The 19,351-nt window shown below is 42.2% G+C and overlaps 1 protein-coding gene across 3 annotated transcripts in view; it reads left to right on the top strand.

Annotated features, from left to right (window-relative positions):
- Positions 1-19,351, top strand: part of erbin (erbb2 interacting protein) — a 69,894-nt gene that overhangs the window by 34,150 nt on the left and 16,393 nt on the right. For all 3 annotated transcript variants that reach the window (XM_061060966.1, XM_061060965.1, XM_061060967.1), the window contains exons 5-15: positions 840-918; positions 1,232-1,321; positions 3,491-3,547; positions 6,842-6,905; positions 7,998-8,072; positions 9,269-9,413; positions 10,798-10,870; positions 12,354-12,483; positions 12,627-12,742; positions 13,328-13,397; positions 17,721-17,820. In XM_061060966.1, the coding sequence (XP_060916949.1) occupies positions 840-918; positions 1,232-1,321; positions 3,491-3,547; positions 6,842-6,905; positions 7,998-8,072; positions 9,269-9,413; positions 10,798-10,870; positions 12,354-12,483; positions 12,627-12,742; positions 13,328-13,397; positions 17,721-17,820 (999 nt within the window). The remainder of the gene's footprint in view (positions 1-839; positions 919-1,231; positions 1,322-3,490; positions 3,548-6,841; positions 6,906-7,997; positions 8,073-9,268; positions 9,414-10,797; positions 10,871-12,353; positions 12,484-12,626; positions 12,743-13,327; positions 13,398-17,720; positions 17,821-19,351) is intronic.

The raw sequence follows: 19,351 nt of genomic DNA, 5'->3' as shown, positions 1-19,351 counted from the left end.
ACCAGTGTTTCCCACACACATAGACGATACCTGGGCGAGCCGCTCAAGTATATATCCAGTATGTAATTTTATATTCATAAAATTGCTGCATGCACGAGAAAGCGAGAGAGAGAGCGGGGGAGAGCGCCAAATGCGGGTAGATACCAAAAAGTAATGCGATGCTATGAGTATTAAGTGTGTTGTATTTAGCTGCAGCTATTTTTCCCTGCTCCTCACTCTGCTCCTCTCTCTGCTGTCATGACTGTGAGCATCGCAGGGCACGCTGAGACACACCAATCAATCAATCAATCAATCAATCTTTATTTCTATTTCACATTTAAAACAACCTTGATTGACCAAAGTGCTGTACAAGTGTAAAAAACACAATGTAAAATAACATAGAATGAAGCACAATAAAAACACAATAAATAGGAGCATGAATAAAATTTCAAAATGTCAAGCTCAAATTGTATTAAAAAGAAGCGAACCAACATTGCTGCACAAACGTGCACACTGGAGCGCCAGCCACCACACACACCTTTTTACTTTTAGTGCAACAGCACACAGTCGATCTGTGAGCCATCTGGACCGAGTCGAGAACTCTCATGATCCGGTCAAACGGTCGGTTCGACTTTACTCCGTTCACTCTCACCGTGTCTGCAGCTAACTTAACAATAGCAACGTCCTCTCACAGCAGCCTGCTGTAGTCTGTGAACATCTCCACTCAGATTAAAGCAGCATATAAATAAACCCTAAAATAAGAGTTAAAAAACACTGCACAGGAGTCGAGATTAAACAACATGCAGGTACTGTATGCACGGAAACTTAAACTTTTCCTTCTGTTTTCTTTTCCTGTTCAGGTATCCAGGAGTTTCCAGAAAACATAAAGAATTGCAAAGTCCTAGCTGTTGTAGAAGCAAGCGTGAATCCCATTTCTAAGTGAGTACTGCCAACTCTCGTTCTCTTCATTATGACTCAGTTCTTGTATTGCAGCAGCTCGTGTGAGCTTTTCTATAAATGATGTGAGTCATGTTTGTGTTTATATTTAACCTTTTAGTCTTGTTTTACGTCACTGTGCACATGCAGAAGTTTCCGTTTTTAAATATTTCTCAAGCTGTCTTGATTCCTGTTTCAGTAAGAAACTCTGATATTTTTGGGTGTTATTTTGTGTTGCACTTTGTTGCTGCATTGACTTGTTTGAAAGAGACGTACAAATAACGTCTGGCTGATGGATTGATTGATGTGTTCACAGGCTCCCAGAAGGCTTCACCCAGCTCCTGAGTCTGACGCAGCTCTACCTGAACGATGCCTTCCTCGAGTTCTTACCGGCCAGCTTTGGCAGGTCAGTTTGTCCTCCTCTGGTCGGGGATTAGTATTATTCTCACAAACTTTACAGACTGTGTGCAACACTGAATGTTTAGTGAGAAGCCACCTGTAGTAGCTAGTAGTAAGGCGGCCCAATGGGGAGCTAACGACAACCCACACTTTGACCCGATGAAGTGACATAAAACACCTTAACAAATATTTAATATTAACAGACTAAATCATTACAAAGAGCAACTCAAAAGTAATTTAACAACCCACAATGAGTGACTGAGAGGCACCATGCTGCAGTCCCAACTCCAAAAGGCCCTCTCCTCCTGGTGTCAGCACTGGGCTTTGAAGCATGGAGGCCTCATGCACCTTGCTAGTTGATCAGTCGCTTCACCTGGGCAGAGCTGGAGACAACAGGAGGGGAGAAGGGACAAACAGCATGGGGAAACATGCACTTGTAACACAAGGCTCTGACATCGCAGGGTTAATCTGATTTGGGGACTTCTGCTTTACACAACTTAATAAAAGTCTAAATATAAAGGACTCAAATCAAATCTTTGCTTTTCTGTAGAGTTCTTTTTAAAAGCGTTGAATTACATCAAAATAATTTAAGCAACTTTGATTTATTGGCACAGCTTGAAACTGTTAAAATCATCCAAGGAGATTTCCTCTTGCTGTGCAATCCTCAGAAGGACCAGGTGTCACGCTGACAAAATATTGATGATGTAAGACTCCCTTATGTCATCTCACTGCCAATTTCCACACAAGTCCGTGCACGGCTCGGTCCATCAGCACAGTTTGCTGCCACTCTAGTCAACGCTCCTGTTTCCACAGCGAGCACCACAGTCCGTCTCTGGAGCGTGCCAGCAGCGCCACTTCACTCTGCTCCATTTCAAAGACGCTGTGAGTCTATTTTTCGACGGAGCCCGCTGCAGGCACGCGTCAAGCTGGACAGAAGAGATCGACCTGGACAGGAAGTCAGACAAGGCAACACACAGAGGCCCAAAATTAACAACAAAGAGAAAGACAAAGCAACATGTTCTCTGCACCTTTTACCTCTTTATTTATTTATTCAGAATCTTGTAGTTCTCCTGTGATTGTTGGGACCCTGTGAGTATGGCTGCTCACGCTCCAGCAACGGACTCAATGGGGCCGTCCGACAGAGTTTAGCGTGCACCTTAATAGTAGGAATGCATCTATTCAATCAGTATTTGCCGATATCGGCCATGTTCACAGACATCAACACATCAGCAAATAATGTCATCTAGTGCAGCTTACTACTGATTCAGGGAAGAGTTTTTTAATTGGGCAGATGAAGTCACCTGTTGGACAAACTCTTGACTTGAAAAGTTTGGCATTGCCGGAGTCTGACACCAAAAGAAGTCAGGAAACAAACATCGGTATTGGCTCGGATTTTCCCAATTGGTGCATCTCCTCTAAATAAGTAAAGAAATGTTTGTCAGTCTTGGTTTCAAAACTTGCTCTCACTGCTCCACATGAAGTAAAACAATCATTTGTTTTATCATCAATTATTAACCGGGCTTTTAAAGGGGATATAAACAAAGTGACTTAATTCAAAAAGCAGCTTTGATGACATGATTATTAGACACATGGACATCTTTTAATTTTCTAAAAAGGTAAAAAAAAATCATCAAACCAGCAGCATCACTGACAGTGTTATTGTTTGTCGCTTAAACAACAATTAGTGTTGAGCCTCCTCATGACGCCGAGCATGTGACAACCCATCGGCCTTTTTTTTTGCTACTTCCTTAATGGTCGCCCTACTTTAGTGCAACATGAGTGGTCTTTTTGTTTGGGTGAATAAAATGAACATAGCGCACCGTTTCATGTAGCTGGTTAGCAGCTTTGGGCTGTGATATGATGGTTTCCTTAATTGGAATGACTTGATAAAAATAGACGATTATATGTGGAAACTTACTAAACAAAATACTTCTAAATTAGTGCTTTGACACTCAAGAGGCGCTGCTCGTCAACAGTCTTAACAGGGACAGTTTCCCGCTGTGATGTGCATGTGTGAACAACCAGATCAGGAGGATTTCAGGAGCAGTCCTTCTGAAATTATCTCAAAGTTTTCAGGAGTGCTTATGTGAAATAGCTCTTGATGATTCCATATTAGTGTAGTTTACATATTGATTTACTTATCATGATATTTGCTTTTTTTTTTACTTTGTTGCAGGTTGACAAAACTACAGATCTTGGAGCTGAGGGAGAACCAGTTAAAGATGTTGCCAAAGTAAGTGGTTTTTACTTAATATATTACAAACAGTAGAGACGGGATTTGCATTTAGTCCTCAGTGTACTGACAAAGTATTGGTAATGGAGCTGTGTGGCTCAGTTGGAAGGGGCGGTCAAGGGTTCAATCCCCAGCTCCTGCAGCTACATGTCCGTTGTGTCCTCTTGCAAGATACTTAACCCCTTAAATCCTCCCACTGCTTCATCTGTGGCGTATGAATGGATGAGTTACTTCTGATGGAAGCTCCATCTACTTCTTTTCCATTGTGGATTCTGATAAAGCCGTTTGACTCACACGTTTCTACCCGCTTTCCCCGTTCATTTAAGGAGCACTTGCCTCCGCTAAAACCAGGATGAACATTGGAGAAATGCCCGCCTGTCTTTATCAAACACAAAATATTCTTTCGTGAATTTATTCCCTTAATTAAACATTCTCTTAATACCTTTGCACGGTCATATAGGTGAAAAAGTTTATGCACAAAAACTGAAGAAAAGGTCTATTTTCATTGGTGCTCAAGAACTCTCTATAAAATCCATTGTATTGATAACCCAGTGAATTTTTCTCTCTTTAATGTGCGGCATGATCGGACTCTGAAAGCTTGTATTTATCATCCTTTATTCTCAACGACTCAAAAACCCCAAAACTTTCAGCAGGCAGGTCGAGAGTTCTGATCTTCTTCCTCACAAACCCCTGCAGTGTCTCTGCTGCGTCCTCCAATCTGCTTCTTCTTCTTTCTTTTTTTTTTTTTTTTACAGTACATTCCCTCCCCACCCCTCTAACTGTAGTATTAAATTCCACGGTGTTACATAAGAGCCCCCTTTTTCTCTGGCTGCTTGCTGTGGCAGGTTTTATAATCCTCCGCCGAGACACTGCTGAGGGTTATTTCACCATTCGAGAAGTGCCACTGGGGAGACAAAAAAAAAACGTCCCACAAATATTTGTGAAAGCTCCAGGTGATTGTGGGAGAAGTTGCTTTCTCTTTCTGTCCTCTCTCTCACGCCTCACTCGCTCTGCCGTTCGTTTCATCTCCTTCCTGTTTTCTCAGCAAAACTGCATTTCCCTCTTTGCCTTTTTTTTTTTTTGTCCTTCCTCCCACGGGCTGGGTTTCTGTTATCACTCACTTTTCTTTTTCTTATTTTTCTCTGACTAACTGATTGACGGACGTGCAGCTCCATGCAGCTCCTCTCTCCCCGCTGTGTTTGTGACAGAGGCCAGACCCGTTAAAGGCTGGAGCCCTGACAAAGAGAGGGGACTAATGATCGGGAACGTTGCCAGAGCAACACACACAAGCATTTCAGACATGTAAACAAATGTGTGCGTGCACAAAAGGGGGTGCAGCAGAAGTCTTTTCAGGCCTTCCACATAGCAGCCTCTTTTCTCTCTCAAACGCACTGAGCACATGTATGAACCAAAAGTTTCCCTAGTAGGATGCTGCGTACCTCACAAGCAAGAGGTCAAAAAGTTAGTGAAGGTAGTGTGAATTCACTCTGTAGACGAGCCAGCACAGCTCCTTCAGCTCACACAGGGTGGGGGGGAGAGAGTCACCCATGTTCTTGCCAACTTTGAGGTAAGAATGTGACAAAGTTGGCATCAGCTCAAAAACATCCACATAAAAGTTTTCACATTGCAGCAAGTGCTTAGAGAAACACCAAAGGCTTTAAATCATATCTATGATTTGAAGCTGCGTGTCTTACATTCTCCTTTTTTTTTTTTTTTTTTTTTTAATGAGGGGGCAGCTACAAAACACAACAGACTCCACAGAAGTGTTGGTGGCCATCCCTCTGCTGAATCTCACTCATGCCCGCTGTGAGAGGATCATCGTATCTGTTCCCAAACAAAAACTCTAAACGTCTACATTTCATCTACTCTGACGCTCCCTCTTGGTTATTTTGTTGAACTTGTGATCCCCTCTTAAACTTTTTAAACAAACATTCATACTACTACCAAACGACAGATAAAGGGGGGAGCATTTTTAAGATGGCAACACCCAGTCTGCTGTGAAAGCTGTTGTGCTGCGTTTGTGGGCTGAGGGGAGAAGTTTAGCTCGGTAAGAGTTCATGTTTTATGGTCTTAAAGCATAGGAAGAATGCCTATAGCACTGACTGTGGGATCGTGCCTCCATATAAGGGAGTACATTTTACGTTCCTTTTTGGTAGTAAAACATCCATTATAAGCGTGAGATGATGGTGTCATGCTGCATTCAGGTGCTCCTCGGATGGCCCCAGTTTCTCGAGTTAGGAGGTTGTTCTTCTAACTTCAGTGTGTTGATGGGATTTCAGTTCAGGGCACTTTACTTTCCCCAAGTTTCTGATATTGTTGCTCAGACTTGAGCAGACGTTCATGTGCATTTTACAACTCGGAATCTCGTTTTTCCCGATGTGTCCAACAGCACATGAATGCACCATCAGTATTGACTGATTGTAAAGGCTTGAACCAATACAACTGTGCAACGTTTATTTTTGCCATGCTTTTTTGTCTTCCACATTTTAAAGATGTTTTTTTATTTTGTTTTTGTTTTGATTTTTAGTAATGTTTTGGTGGTCTTCCTTAAAAGTGGATTTGTGCATCACTATTCTTTTTTCTGCCAGAATTGCAAAATATAAAGACTTGATCAGGGTGTGTAATAACAGGCCCTCTAAACTGATGACTTTCAGTTTTAGAGGGGCAGCCAAAGTTCATCTTGTCATGTACTGCAGCGATTGAGGGTTCAATCCGTCTTTTTCAGCACAGTTTGGAGATTTGGAGACTAAAACACTCTCACTTTAGCTGCTAGGAGCATTAAGCACCTCTCTCTGGTTTACTAGCGACCAGTTAAATAACATAAAGTAAGAGTTAGAGCAGTTGTCTAGTCCTGGTTTGTATCTGCTTGTTTACTTTCTAGCACAGAGTGTGAGCCTGCGACCTGAATGTGGGGGAGAGAAAATTCTTGAGCTGAGGCTTAGAGCTAGCATACGTCACTTTTTCCATTATTTAAAACATATTTCTGTCACGCCTGAGCACCTTGAAGGTATTTATTTGCTTGTAAAATGATTGAGCAAAGTTAGAGAATGTATGCTGTTTAATATTTCACATTAAAACTGACAGTTAATTACTTTTTTTTATGGCCTGAGTTTTCGGAGCACGTTGCAAATTATCATAGTTTAGTGACACTTTTCCACTTGTGAAAACATTGAATATGTGATTCTCTGACTTGATGAACGGCTTTATTTTATGTGGGAGTGATGTGATATCCGTGTTGATTTTTTAAATTTTTTTAAAGATCTCACACCCTGTCTGTGTCCTGTTTGTCCACAGGAGCATGCATAAGCTCACACAGCTGGAGAGGCTGGACCTGGGGAGTAATGAGTTCACTGAAGTGGTGAGTATCTGTCAGCCGCTTTGCTGATGCCCACGGCTTTCTACCTTTCTGCTGGTGACCTCACCTTTCACTGTCCTTAATCTGTCCCTTCTCCTTAACCTGAATTCTTTGAAATGTAAGGCATCTCTTGCATTTTTAATGCGTGAAGCAATATTTTCTTTTTACATATTTTGGAGTCTAAATGACTAAAAGGGAACACAAACATCTCGAATCCCAACATCAAAAAGTCCATTGAAAGAGCTTTGACTGTAAAACAAGCGAATAATGAAGTGTCTCAAGTACTCCCCTCTGAGATGGACCTAATACCAATCCCTGTGGGACCCCAACATAAAAACAACGTTCGGTGTGTCCAGCTCCGTTGCTACCCGTCGGCCCCCTGTTACCTTTTTTTTTTTGGGCAGATTCCACATGTTGAATCAGGTTCAGTGCGGTTGGTGATAGGTATCACTCTGATTGGCTGTTCAGCTCAGTGAATCAGTGCATGAGAAGAAAAAGGGGAGTGGCTAAAGCAAGTGAACGACCTCAACTTTTTGTGAGACATACTTCTCGATTAGTGAGCGACAGCAGTGTGAAAACGGTCTTCTCGTATCATAACAACGGTTTATATATCCGCATTCTTCTCCCTCCTCGTCCTCCTCTGAACACTTTGAATAACAATCTGATCTGAAACTTTTAATGGGCGGCTGACTTTGATTTAGTGCGTTCGCCTGCGGTGATACACTGCCGGCTAAAACAATCTTCTGTTGCATCTCAAAAACCCATTAGTCATTTAGACCAGAACAAATGCAGAAATATGGGCTCAGGTTAGAAAAGACCGAAAAAAAACAGAACTCCTCTGTGAGCATACACGAAGAAGGAGCTCATTTGTAACCATCGGAAGACGCAGCGTTAATTAAGACATCATAATCACATTAAGGGTAATAAATACATTTCCTCATGATTCATTTTTAGCTTGTTTTTGAGTGAAGCTCTTCTTCCTGTTTCTGTCTCTGCCCAGCAGGCTAGCACACACACACGCGCACACACACACACACACACTCCAAAACACATCACCCTTTCACTTAACCTCCTTCTTTCTCTCCACATCCACAGCCTGAGGTGTTGGAGCAGCTGACCGGAATCAAGGAGCTGTGGATAGACGGCAACAGACTGACGTTTTTACCTGGGGTAACTATGACTACAATCCATTCCTACACACACACACACGCACACACACACACACACACACTCCGTGGCTGCTTCCAGAAACATCATCTTTACATCATTTCCCTTGATTTTCAGTCTTCATGTCGGCTTAAATCTCCGTCAAACTGGGGCGCAGTCAAGTCAGTTCGTATCAGATTGTCAGGCCTTTTGAAGAAGCGAGCAGAAGAAGCCGCGCCAGTTTAAAAATGTTTCTCTCCCTGGATGAACACAATTAGACCGTTTTGCAGGGAAAGACAAACTTTTGGGTTTGCAGATGTCCCAGTTATAATTACCAAAAAAAAGCAGCTGTGAAGTAATTATTTTCTTTGAGCATAATTAATTTATAACGATGTTTTGATAGTCGGAAAGTGTTAGTGTACCAGGGATTCATGTTTTTTTTCTTCCAAATGGCCAGCTTGTTTGTAACTGGGTCATAATTAAAGCATTTGTTTGGCTGCCAGCGCCGCAACAGCATCAGCTGTAATCACATTCTGGCCTTTTTTTTAATAAGCCATGACGTTTGTGTGAATGCTGCAAATGTTTTCATGCGTTTGTTAATGTGTGTTTTTAAATGGAAAAGGTTACAGTCCCACCAGCATTGTTACAGTTGGTTCTTCGGGTGCACTCACACTAGGCAAAGTTGTCCAGGACCGCCCTTAAGCACGATTCCCCCCCCCCCGATAAATGACCTCCGACTCGGAAAAGTGCAATGGAACGGTCACTCAAGTCGGAATTCCAAATTGGAAACTCAGGCAGGATCCATTCAGACCGAGTCGGTGGAATTGATGTCGGAGGTAGTTGTTTTTCCTCGAGTTCTGAGAACAGTGGAACGCATCATTAACACGGCACTCGTTTATCTTACACAGTTTTGAGCTGTGTGGTAAGTTCTATACGAGCAAGACGTTTTTCCGCACTGATGTTGCTTTGGCAGCTCATGTAGGTACTCAGTACTTGCTTCTGATGCTCTGAGGCGAGCAAAAGAAACATGAGCTTCCTGCAGGCATCCATGTTTTTCACCAGCAGATGCACTGGAGCGCATTTAGATCGGAAGTCAGAAAAAACAACACTGAATTATCAAAGTCCGACTTCCAGCTGTATTCTTGCCATACCTTTCACGAGGATGTGTTACTATGAGGGTATTGCTGTGTATTGATTGTGTGTGTCTGTTATTAAATTAGATGCTGGGGACGCTCAAACAGCTAGTGTACCTGGATGTTTCTAAGAACAACCTGGAGATGGTGGATGAGCAGATCTGCGGCTGTGAGAATCTGCAGGACCTCCTGCTGTCCAACAACGGCCTCACACAGCTGCCGGGCTCCATCGGTAAATATTACATTACATTACACACACACACACACACACACACACACACACACACACACTCAAACACGTCTTAATGTTAAGAACACATTATGAAACAGCCTGCCTGTGCATTTTTCTTTATTGTCCATACCTGTGTAGTTTATGGAAAAGTCTTGTAGATGACGTTATGGCAGATGTTTCTTCTCAGCTGAAAACACCATCATGTAAGAAAAGAAGAAGCAGAAAAAAAATCTCCTTACAGCAGCTTACTAACAGTTTTTCTTGTTGCACTTGTATTAATCGTGCATTTAAAGAAAAAGGTGGTATACTGTTCAGTGCATAAACCTTGTGGAGTGCTGGACTGATTGAAAAGACCCCTCAATTAAAGTCAATAAGTGACCTGAGATCGGATAAATGTCACCTCCCCCCTTCCCATTGGCTCGAGGTGAATTCTCCTGATAATATCCTGCTGTGTTTTCACATCAGCTCACTCGGGACTTGCTGCGGGCAAAATAGATAGATACTTTATTGATCCCGAGGGAAATTCAAAGCATCCAGTAGCAGGTTACAAAGACGTACATGACATGAAACATTTGTTACAAATTAACTACAAAACCGACGCCCCCCCTCCCATACATATATATTAACCTGAAAAAAAGATTTAAAGAATCCCTCTAGATGAATCAAACTTAAACTGTGCAATTAAAAATAGACTTATACCAGAAATGTACATAACCCGTGCAGGGATAAAAATATGTGAAATTTAAACAAGAACCTTTAAACAGTTGAGGAAAAAAATCTGTAATTAGACCTGAATATAAAAAATAAAAAAAAGTGTTGACCTTCTGAAGTTGTGTTGTTTATATATGTACAGCAATGTTTAAAAAGAAGACATTAAATAACAGTCAGTGTAAACATTAAAGGTGCGATTTAAATAATTGAGGTTAGCATTAAAGTGTCCAACTAGAGGCTGACTCTTGGTACAGCTGTGCAGATGGGAAATGGAAAAAGGAAGAGGTGTATAAGAGTGATGACTCCTCACATTTTCTAGGACTGAGCTTTTATCCACCTTTGCATGTTTCTACAATATCTACATTTTTATTCCACCTCTATGTTCAGATATATGATCCAGTATTTACTCACTTCCTTTAATCCCTAAGGGGAGGAAAAAGTATTGTCCGTGAGTACAGACCAAGCTAATGAAATCAGACGAGCCTTGATGCACAGTGCTTTAGAGCCGGGGTTGATTTCTGTATTGATGACGGTACGAATCAATCCAATTAAGTGCTGTAATGGATATCACTCTTTGTTGTGCAACAGTGAGTGATAATCACTAACTGCCCTGAGCTGCTCCCCTCTAACTCGCTCTCTCTCTCTCTCTCTTCCTCTTCCTCTCGCTTTCTAGGCTCTCTGAAGAAGCTGACCGCGCTGAAGGTGGATGAGAACCAGCTGATGTACTTGCCCGACTCCATCGGCGGGTGAGCGTAACAGCAGTCGCTTTAACATGAGCAGAATAAAACCCGGAGATCAGTGGATTATTTTCTCATCTCCCGTCCCACTGATCACATAAAACGTCTGTCTGGATAAATCACATATTCCCCATTAAGCGTAATGTGTACCAACGCTTTATTTGTTTTGGTTTAATGCCGATGATATCGAGTAACTTGATTAATATCCGTGATTGTGGAGCATGAACCACCATAATTGAATGTCATGGTTCAGAGACATGTTGATTTACGGGGCGACGGTTTGAGCTTTTGCTTTTATCGTGCTGCGTTCGTTGGTAATCTCAAGGCCAGATGACCCTCCATCGCAGCACTGTCGGATTAAATCCAAGCGTGGCTGTTCTCAGACTGATATTGTCTGAAGCTGACAGGTGAATCCGACAGCTGCCGAGTCCAGGTCCACATCCTGACCCCGTCGTTGTAGTCCATCATAAAGATTAAGATCCTGATTTAATCGCTAAACAGTGTTTTCTTTTTTCATCTGTCCACTCACATGTTCACACACAGCGACAGATCTACATGCAATAACAATTAGGACGCTTTTATGTCCTCCATTGTTTCCAAACAGCACACACACCCTCGATTGTCCCGTATGCTAGAATGTGTCTCCTTGTGTAATTTGATACAGATTATGCGATAAAGCCTGCGGTTTAGTTTAATCCCATGCAAGGATTTCAGTTTAAGCAAGCTGATTTTTTTTTTTTTTTTTTTTTTTTTTTTTTTTTTTTCATTCATTCATTCTTAGCTGATTTGATTCCGCCCCACTGTTCCTTGCACAGTGTTGTTTTTGTCCATGTTATGTATTCAGCAGAGAGGGGTCAAATCCGCTGTTTTTTGGACTTTGATGGTATTGTAATACAGTAGCTAGTCCCGCTAGTCGCAGTCTAGTTTTTGTTCGCCTGAATTCCCAGAATGCATTTGCATATTTCATTCAGCAGAAAGCCCCGGCGTCGAAGCACGATCTGTGTCAACATGGGCTCACTTTTTAAAAAAAATGTCACTGCATCGAATGGTGTCCCATGAAGGTTTTAAAATGCATCTTTGTTGTTGTTGTGAATGTCTCCCAGGGCGTCGCTGTTACTTTAAGAAAACGGTCTCATGAGCTGCGACTGTATTTAAAATGCAGCGTGATTAAGGGAGTTTTATAGACATTTTTAAAGGTCCAATCTTTAAGATATTCAGTGACTGAAATGATAACGTGAGCTTACGATATGATCAGACATTAAGGAAACATGCTATGTTGAAGTGCTGGCTTCTCTGACAACAATGCAGCAGCCAGTATGTCCTCCTTCTAACTTTAGATTCTGCTCCTGAATGCTCTGGATTTGAAACGACAGCAACAACAAATAAAACACGTTCTGCATCATTCAGAAGAGATTTAAAGCTGTGTCTCGTAGTTTGTACTCTTTGTGTTTTAATTCCAACTCTTAATTTGTAAATCCTTCTGCGTCATCAGGCTGGCGTCCCTGGATGAGCTGGACTGCAGCTTCAACGAGATCGAGGCCTTGCCCTCCACTATCGGTCAGTGTGTCAGCATCCGCACGTTTGCTGCAGATCACAACTTCCTGGCCCAGCTCCCTCCTGAGGTGAGTGATTCACACTGACATACATATATGTGTGTGTGTTTTGTGTAGATGTGTTAAATGGTGTGGTGTGTCTGCCTGCTCAGCTGTAACAGCATCGCCCTGTCAGCTCATGACTCAGAGTATTTGGTGTCTTCTCCTCACAGATGGGAAACTGGAAGAATGCAACCGTGCTCTTCCTGCATTCCAACAAGCTGGAGACTTTGCCCGAGGAGATGGGCGACATGCAGAAGCTGAAGGTCATAAATCTGAGCAACAACAAGTGAGTCTGGACCCGCAGTATTCATGCATAATAAGGGTCAAGTTTTAAGGCCAAGGGCGTATATTTCTGCTTCCTTTATTGCCTCATGAAAATAAATTTAAAGCAATAATCCCCTTCATTCACGGACCTCTGTTTTCATAGACGTCAGTAAGTTGTAGAAAATGTTGACTGCAGTTCCTGATTATGTTATTCTTTGAGACTCCATTGAGTCATCAAGAAAAATACATTCATCGGCAGATAAATCCCTAAAAAAAAAAAAAGATAAACATCAGCAGCAGCTTCTTCTAGAGTCTTTTTTTTTTTTTAAAAGCTTTCCTGCAGGATCGCTGTAACTGAGTCACTATGAAAGGAAAAGAAAATCTTGTCTCACTTAGTGTTGTAGTACATGAATCGGTCTTCGTCTCGAGACCACTTTTTGAAGGTCTCGAAATCAAAAGCATTTTGACTCGGTCTTGTCTCGGTCTCAAACTGGGCATACTCCAGATTTTAAATCAAGAGCGCCACTGATGGGCCCTTTTTTGACGTCAGGTTGTTGTTGTTTTTACAAGATGACTGAGCACCTGTGTTGTTTCTGCTCCGCTGCAGGTTAAAGAATCTCCCGTACAGCTTCACTAAACTGAACCAGATGACTGCGATGTGGCTGTCTGAAAATCAGGTAAGATCACATGTGTCAAGTATGAGTCACGAGTACACATGTTTGAGAAAAAGTGCCGCTGAGTTCAGAGTCGTCAGATGCTGATTTGTTTTCGATAGAGACAGATTGGGTACACCACAGCATTCAGCGGTAAATCAATCCAATCTAGACTTCCAGGGAAACACATTCAAAATGCAGCGAAACCACTTCCAGGACATCAGATCTAAACACGGTTCTGACTTCAGTGATACCCTAAACTCTACATTTTTAACGTGTGGAAGGATCCGTTCAAGGTTACAACATGTAATCCTGACCGTTAGTTCATGTTCCAGACATCTTTATGGTAATCCAGACGAGCTCAGAAGAATCTCTGCAACCTGCAAAGACACAAATCTGACTGGCAGGGATCATCGTCTTAGACAAAGCAACAAAAGGAACAATGCACATTCCTTATTTTGGCTTTAAAGGTCCCATATTCTTCTTTTTCTGGTTTTATATGCTCTTTAGTGTGTTTTCCAAGTGTCCTGTGCATGTTTAGGCACATCTATGTGCAAAAATTCAAAGTCCACGGAAACGCGGCTTCTCCTACGTCCTCCTGTTAGCTGTAGCATTAGCTGCATGTAACGCTCGGTTCTAGCCACCCTCGATAAAAATTTGTCAGTCCGACGTCATTGTCAGTGTGAGATCACTGATCTAAGCCCATTGGCTCGTTGTGGTAAGCCCAGCAGCTCATGTTGCACGCCCATTAACTTCTGTAGCACGCCCACGATATGCCGTAGCCTGCGGTAGCACAGTGGTGCTAAGGTGCTAATGTTTATGCTCCCCTCGGACGGGGACATTTCCGAGAACCGTGCTGAGCAACTGACCAATAACGACAGAGCGAATCGGCAGACCAATCAGAGCAGACTTGGCCCACGTGGGGTCTAACAGTGGGGGCTCAGCAGAGCGTAGCTGACGGACTCAGAGCGTAGAGGGAGCAAGGAGGAGCAGTACATGAAAACAGACACTTTTTTCTGACTTTAGCTATTGTGAACGTACAAAAGTAGGTACATAGATTAAATATACGAACCCCAAAAAGGGCATAATATGGGCTCTTTAATAATGTTGAACTAAAAAAAAAAAGAGCAAGTAAGAGCAGTGATGGTTGAGCATCCCGGAGACGGTGAGTGAAGAGAGGGAGCTGCGATAAAGAGCACAATATGAGATTAATTTCTGAGCTGGGAAATCAGTTTTCCCGCTTTGAGAGATGGACGACAAAACATCCAAACTTCCCGCTCCACCTTCCTGCTAAGTGCTGCAAGTACTCGAACTGCTGTAAGTACCCTGCCCCCTGAAGCAGGGAGTTTTTGACGGTTAAAACGATAAAACTTAATTTAGGATCCTGGTCTTGGTTGTAAAAAAGAGGGGGTACCCTCTTGTGTCTGAGCAGACGAACAAACAGCAGAGGACAGAGGCAGAGATTTCACCTGGTCACCATGTGTTACTGTGTGTATTACCTGACCATCAAACTTTTGGCCAGGGGGGTACACACCTATACACACTGATGATACGATATGATACAGTAGAATATACTTTTCAGCATTCACATTCAGCTAACTATATTTGGTATGATTTGATGCCATAGACCAGGACATGACACAATACAATATAATACAATTAACCTGCTGAAATGGTGATGCTAATACATGCTATGCTACTCTCAAGTAAGCAGAAAGCTCATCATGGTAAACACTGATACTCGCTCTGTCATGAGGAGGAGGCGTGGCTCTGTGAGCGTACAGCACAAGCTGTCTTTGCTCAAAGTCGGAGCGCAAAAAAGTAGTTCAATTTATGCTCTTTTCTTGGCACATTACTTGTATTTATGCACCACCGTGGCTGGTAGGTTGAGCAAATTCACCCGTCACTGCAAAAAAAAAACAAAAAAAACACCTGTATTTGGCAGGAAACGGGTTCTTATTTCCAACAATAAATACAATATGATAGACTTCATTCCTCCCTTTGGGGAAATTTGTGCTGCACACATTTAGATGCCTTCTTTATTGTATGATATGATAATTTTTTAATACTTTTAATTTGATAGTTTTGAAGAAAAACAAGATAAACTGTCAGAATGAGCATATATACATTTGTATGTGGTTTGTATAGAAGATCTACATATAAGTGCATCATCTATACAGGCATGGATAAATATTTGTGTTAGCTCATTCTGCGACAGAAAATAAAGTGTATGATATGATCAGATACAAGACGATGCAATAATGCAGTAAGATGTGACTTGATGTGATACGATACACTTAGTTGGCCCCTTGGGGGAATTTTTTTCCTGGACTCACATTAAGCTGCCTACACAGTCGCACCAATGAAAAAGAAAAACTATGAAAGCGCATACCAACAGCCAGAAATGTAAACAATAAAAAGATAGATCTTCTTGCTGTGCTGTCCATAACATTTATTTCTACCAGTAGTGACTCCAAGTCAAAGCCTTTATTATTGTGACGTCCTCCTCCGCAGCAGAGAGATGAACGTTAACCGGCGAGTTTGTGGTGCTTGAAATTTGGACTTTTGCCTCGGCGACTGTGCATGTGGCCCCCAAGAGATAAGCCTTTCAGAGGGAGAAACGTTGGATGGAGTGCGCTCGGGCTCAGGAAGTGGTTTAGAGCCCCATTTTTTTTTTGTCATAGATGAGTACAAGAAAAGGAGCTCTTGAAGTATTCATACCAAGCAGTGTAGTAAAAGTTTTAATGCGTTAAAGAGCAAAGTAAAGCCGGAGCACGGCGGGCACACACAGCAGGACTCTGCAGTGTGCTGTTTGCTCTTTCAGGTTTATAAATATTTCCAAATTACAGTCTGTTGACTCTCAAAATCAATTATTCATGGCTCTTTTTTCTCCCCCTCCTCATCTCGGGGCAGTCTATTGTGAGTCTCTGCTCAAATGCCTTCACAAATTTTCGCTGGAATAGATTTGAGTTCGCTGCAGGAAAGCCGTCTCCCCCTCTCCTGGCCTCACATCCGCTGCCTTTGAAATACAGAATATCATCTCCACATCTCATCAGTATCCCATCTACTGCTTATTAACCGTAGCCCAACAACAATAGGATTTGTTTTAGCCAATGCCGATCTGATAGCTCAAAAACTCAAATGTTTTCGGTATGGTGTAAGGAAGTTGGCTGCAGTTTTATAAATAATAACCTGAAGACGAAAGAACTCTTAAAGCTTTTGAAGCCAGTTTTTCTGCATCCCTGTTCTCAAGTTTCTCGTCTTTAATTGGCAGATATTTACCCAGACACTGATGTATTATCACTGTCGTTACTGAGCAGGCTTTACCCATAAGAAGATGCTTAATGGTCTTTGCTGCATGTCATCCCCCACTCTCTCCTTCAAGCGTTTCCTGTCCCGCTTCAGCTGTCTTATCTAATAAAGGCAAAAACAGTCCTAAAAAAAAGAAGATTTGTGTGTAACAAGAAGCCCAAAGTTTCGCTGGAGCCCGCTGCAAGCATGCATCAAGCTGAACTGAATAGATCGACACCCTGACAGGAAGTCAGTCAAGGAAACGCACAGAGTGTCCGGTCAATTTCAAAATAAAACACAATATACGGACTCACGTTGTATAGTCCATCACTTTATCAAAATTAGGTCAAAACAGGCAGCGAATGAACGACGAATCATCCTGAGAAAGACAAAGCAACATGTTTACATGTTTTTCTCTTTACTCTCCCGTGATCTTGTAGTTCTCCTGTGATCTTGTAGTTCTCCCTGAGATCTTGTAGTTCTTCTGTGATATGTGTACAGCTGCAGGGCTCATGCCGTCCGACGGAGCAAAACCGTGACGCAGTAACTTGCCAACAAACATTTATCGGCAACGTTTCAGTACCTGACCTTCATCAGGCAAAACAAAAAAGGGGACTCATACATTTTTGTTTGCAAGTCAGACAGTTTGCAAACTCCGACACACCTCCTCGCTCTCTCTCTTTCTCCTCGGGTTGAAATATGACTGAACTGTTTAAATCATGGGTTGTATCCAACATCTTGACAACCTTTTGGTTTGTGTTGTCTCAGTATTTGTGCGATAAAGATGCTCCGTGTATATAAATAAGTTTGGCTCTCTCATGATAAGGAGTGTTGTGTTACAGGCCACAAATAAAACCCAGAAGGAAAAACCGTCAAAGAGAAGCTCGTGGGTGGTTTGAGGGAAGAAAAAAAAAAAAAAAGTTAGCTGGTGAAGCTCAGGAGGAAAGTTGTCTGAAAAGAACTGTGGGAAATCAGGGTGACCACATTCGTTCTGTCAAAGCACGGCCGATTTGCAAAAGACTGAACACTCACAAACCTACTTTCTGTCTCTCACAGTCGAAGCCCCTGATCCCGCTCCAGAAAGAGGAGGATCCAGAGACGCACAAAACCGTGCTGACTAACTACATGTTCCCCCAGCAAACCAGGACCGAGGACTGTGAGTACCCTGCATTCAACCAGACTTTCATTTCTCTTTCTCTTAGCGGTTAATCTGGCAGAGCGTCAAAGCTGCTAGTGTTTCTGACCTGTTTTCTCCAACCGGTTCCTCCTAGCAGGGCTGCATGTGGAAGATTTCAGCTCATTAACCAGGTGGTGGCTCAACGCTGTCACTGCAAATGTACTTTAGTGACAAACACGGCTACATCTCAAAGAATTAGAGTCTTGTGGAAAAGTTGATTTTTTTTTTTTTTTTTTCTCCTGAATTTAAATCAAAAAGTGAAACTGTCAGGCTGTATCCGACACCACATACATAGTGCCTACCACATCCTCAAAATATGTATACTGCTTACTAGTGTTGTAGTCAAGACACACCAACCAAGACCAGACCCAGACATTTAGGGATCAAGATCGAGTCAAGACCAAGGCAGGGCGAGACCGAGACAAGACCATAAATATCACTGAAAAATCCTCATCTTTTGGGTAGGGGGCGTGTCACTCACTTAGGCCGTAACCAGGGGATAAAAATCAAATTATGAATGAATTAAAGTTATTCCTCTTTTTTAGAAAGGGTTGTTTTCCTTCTGATCACAGTAATGACATGGAAAAATAGCCGATCAGTGGTGGTCTTGATTTAAAATTTTGAGTAAGACCGAGTAAAAATGCTTTCGATTCCAAGACAAGACCAAGACCTTCAAAAAGTGACTGATTTTTGAGAACTACAACAACTGCATACTAACCCCAACCATTAGCATGCCGTTAGCAACATACTACAACACGGTCCAAGCTCTCATTGGAAGAGCTAACACCAAGCTAGCGGGGCCGTCGGCTGTGGCTAAGTTGGTTGAGTCGGTCGTCTCTCAGCCTAAATGTTGCCTCTTTGTAACATAACATGGAGTAAAGTCTTTTACCTGCTCTTTTTGTAAAGTGCCGCTTGATAACATTTGTTATGATTTGGTGCTATACAAAGATTGATTGATTGATCAACCTGTGAAGGGCGGGGGTTCGATCCCCAGCTCCTCCAGCCACATGTCTGATGTGTCCTTGGGCAAGACACTTCAAGGCTTTATATTCGATTTTTTTTGATCCAGCAGATGTCGCCCTTGAGCTCCAGCATGAAATCAAAACAACTGGCGCTGCATTGTTGTGTTAGCATGCTAATGCTAGTGATCTTTATTCTGCTCGTATCTTCACACTGCATGTAAATTTACCTGAAATGAGCGTGATCTAGAAACACAGTTAAGCAGTGAGTACAGTATGTTATTCTTCTTTTCTCTAGTCCCTCAATTAAACAACTTTTATACACGAGGGGAGGAGTCAGCCGGCCGTCCGGGCGATGTAAACAAAGTGAAGATAGGACTCTGAAAACTCTGAAAACATCACAGACAGTGGGACTCGGGTGTTACACCCATTGTAGACAGTCATGACTCACAGTTATTTTCAGAGGATGTACTTGATTTCTACATTTAAGTGTGAAAAATCACATATAAAGCCTTTAACCCCAAGTTACTCCCTCTGCTTCATCAGTGTGT

Source organism: Labrus mixtus, chromosome 17 (assembly GCF_963584025.1).
Source record: "Labrus mixtus chromosome 17, fLabMix1.1, whole genome shotgun sequence".
Lineage (NCBI taxonomy): Eukaryota > Metazoa > Chordata > Actinopteri > Labriformes > Labridae > Labrus > Labrus mixtus.
This window is presented reverse-complemented; position numbering and strand designations above follow the sequence as displayed.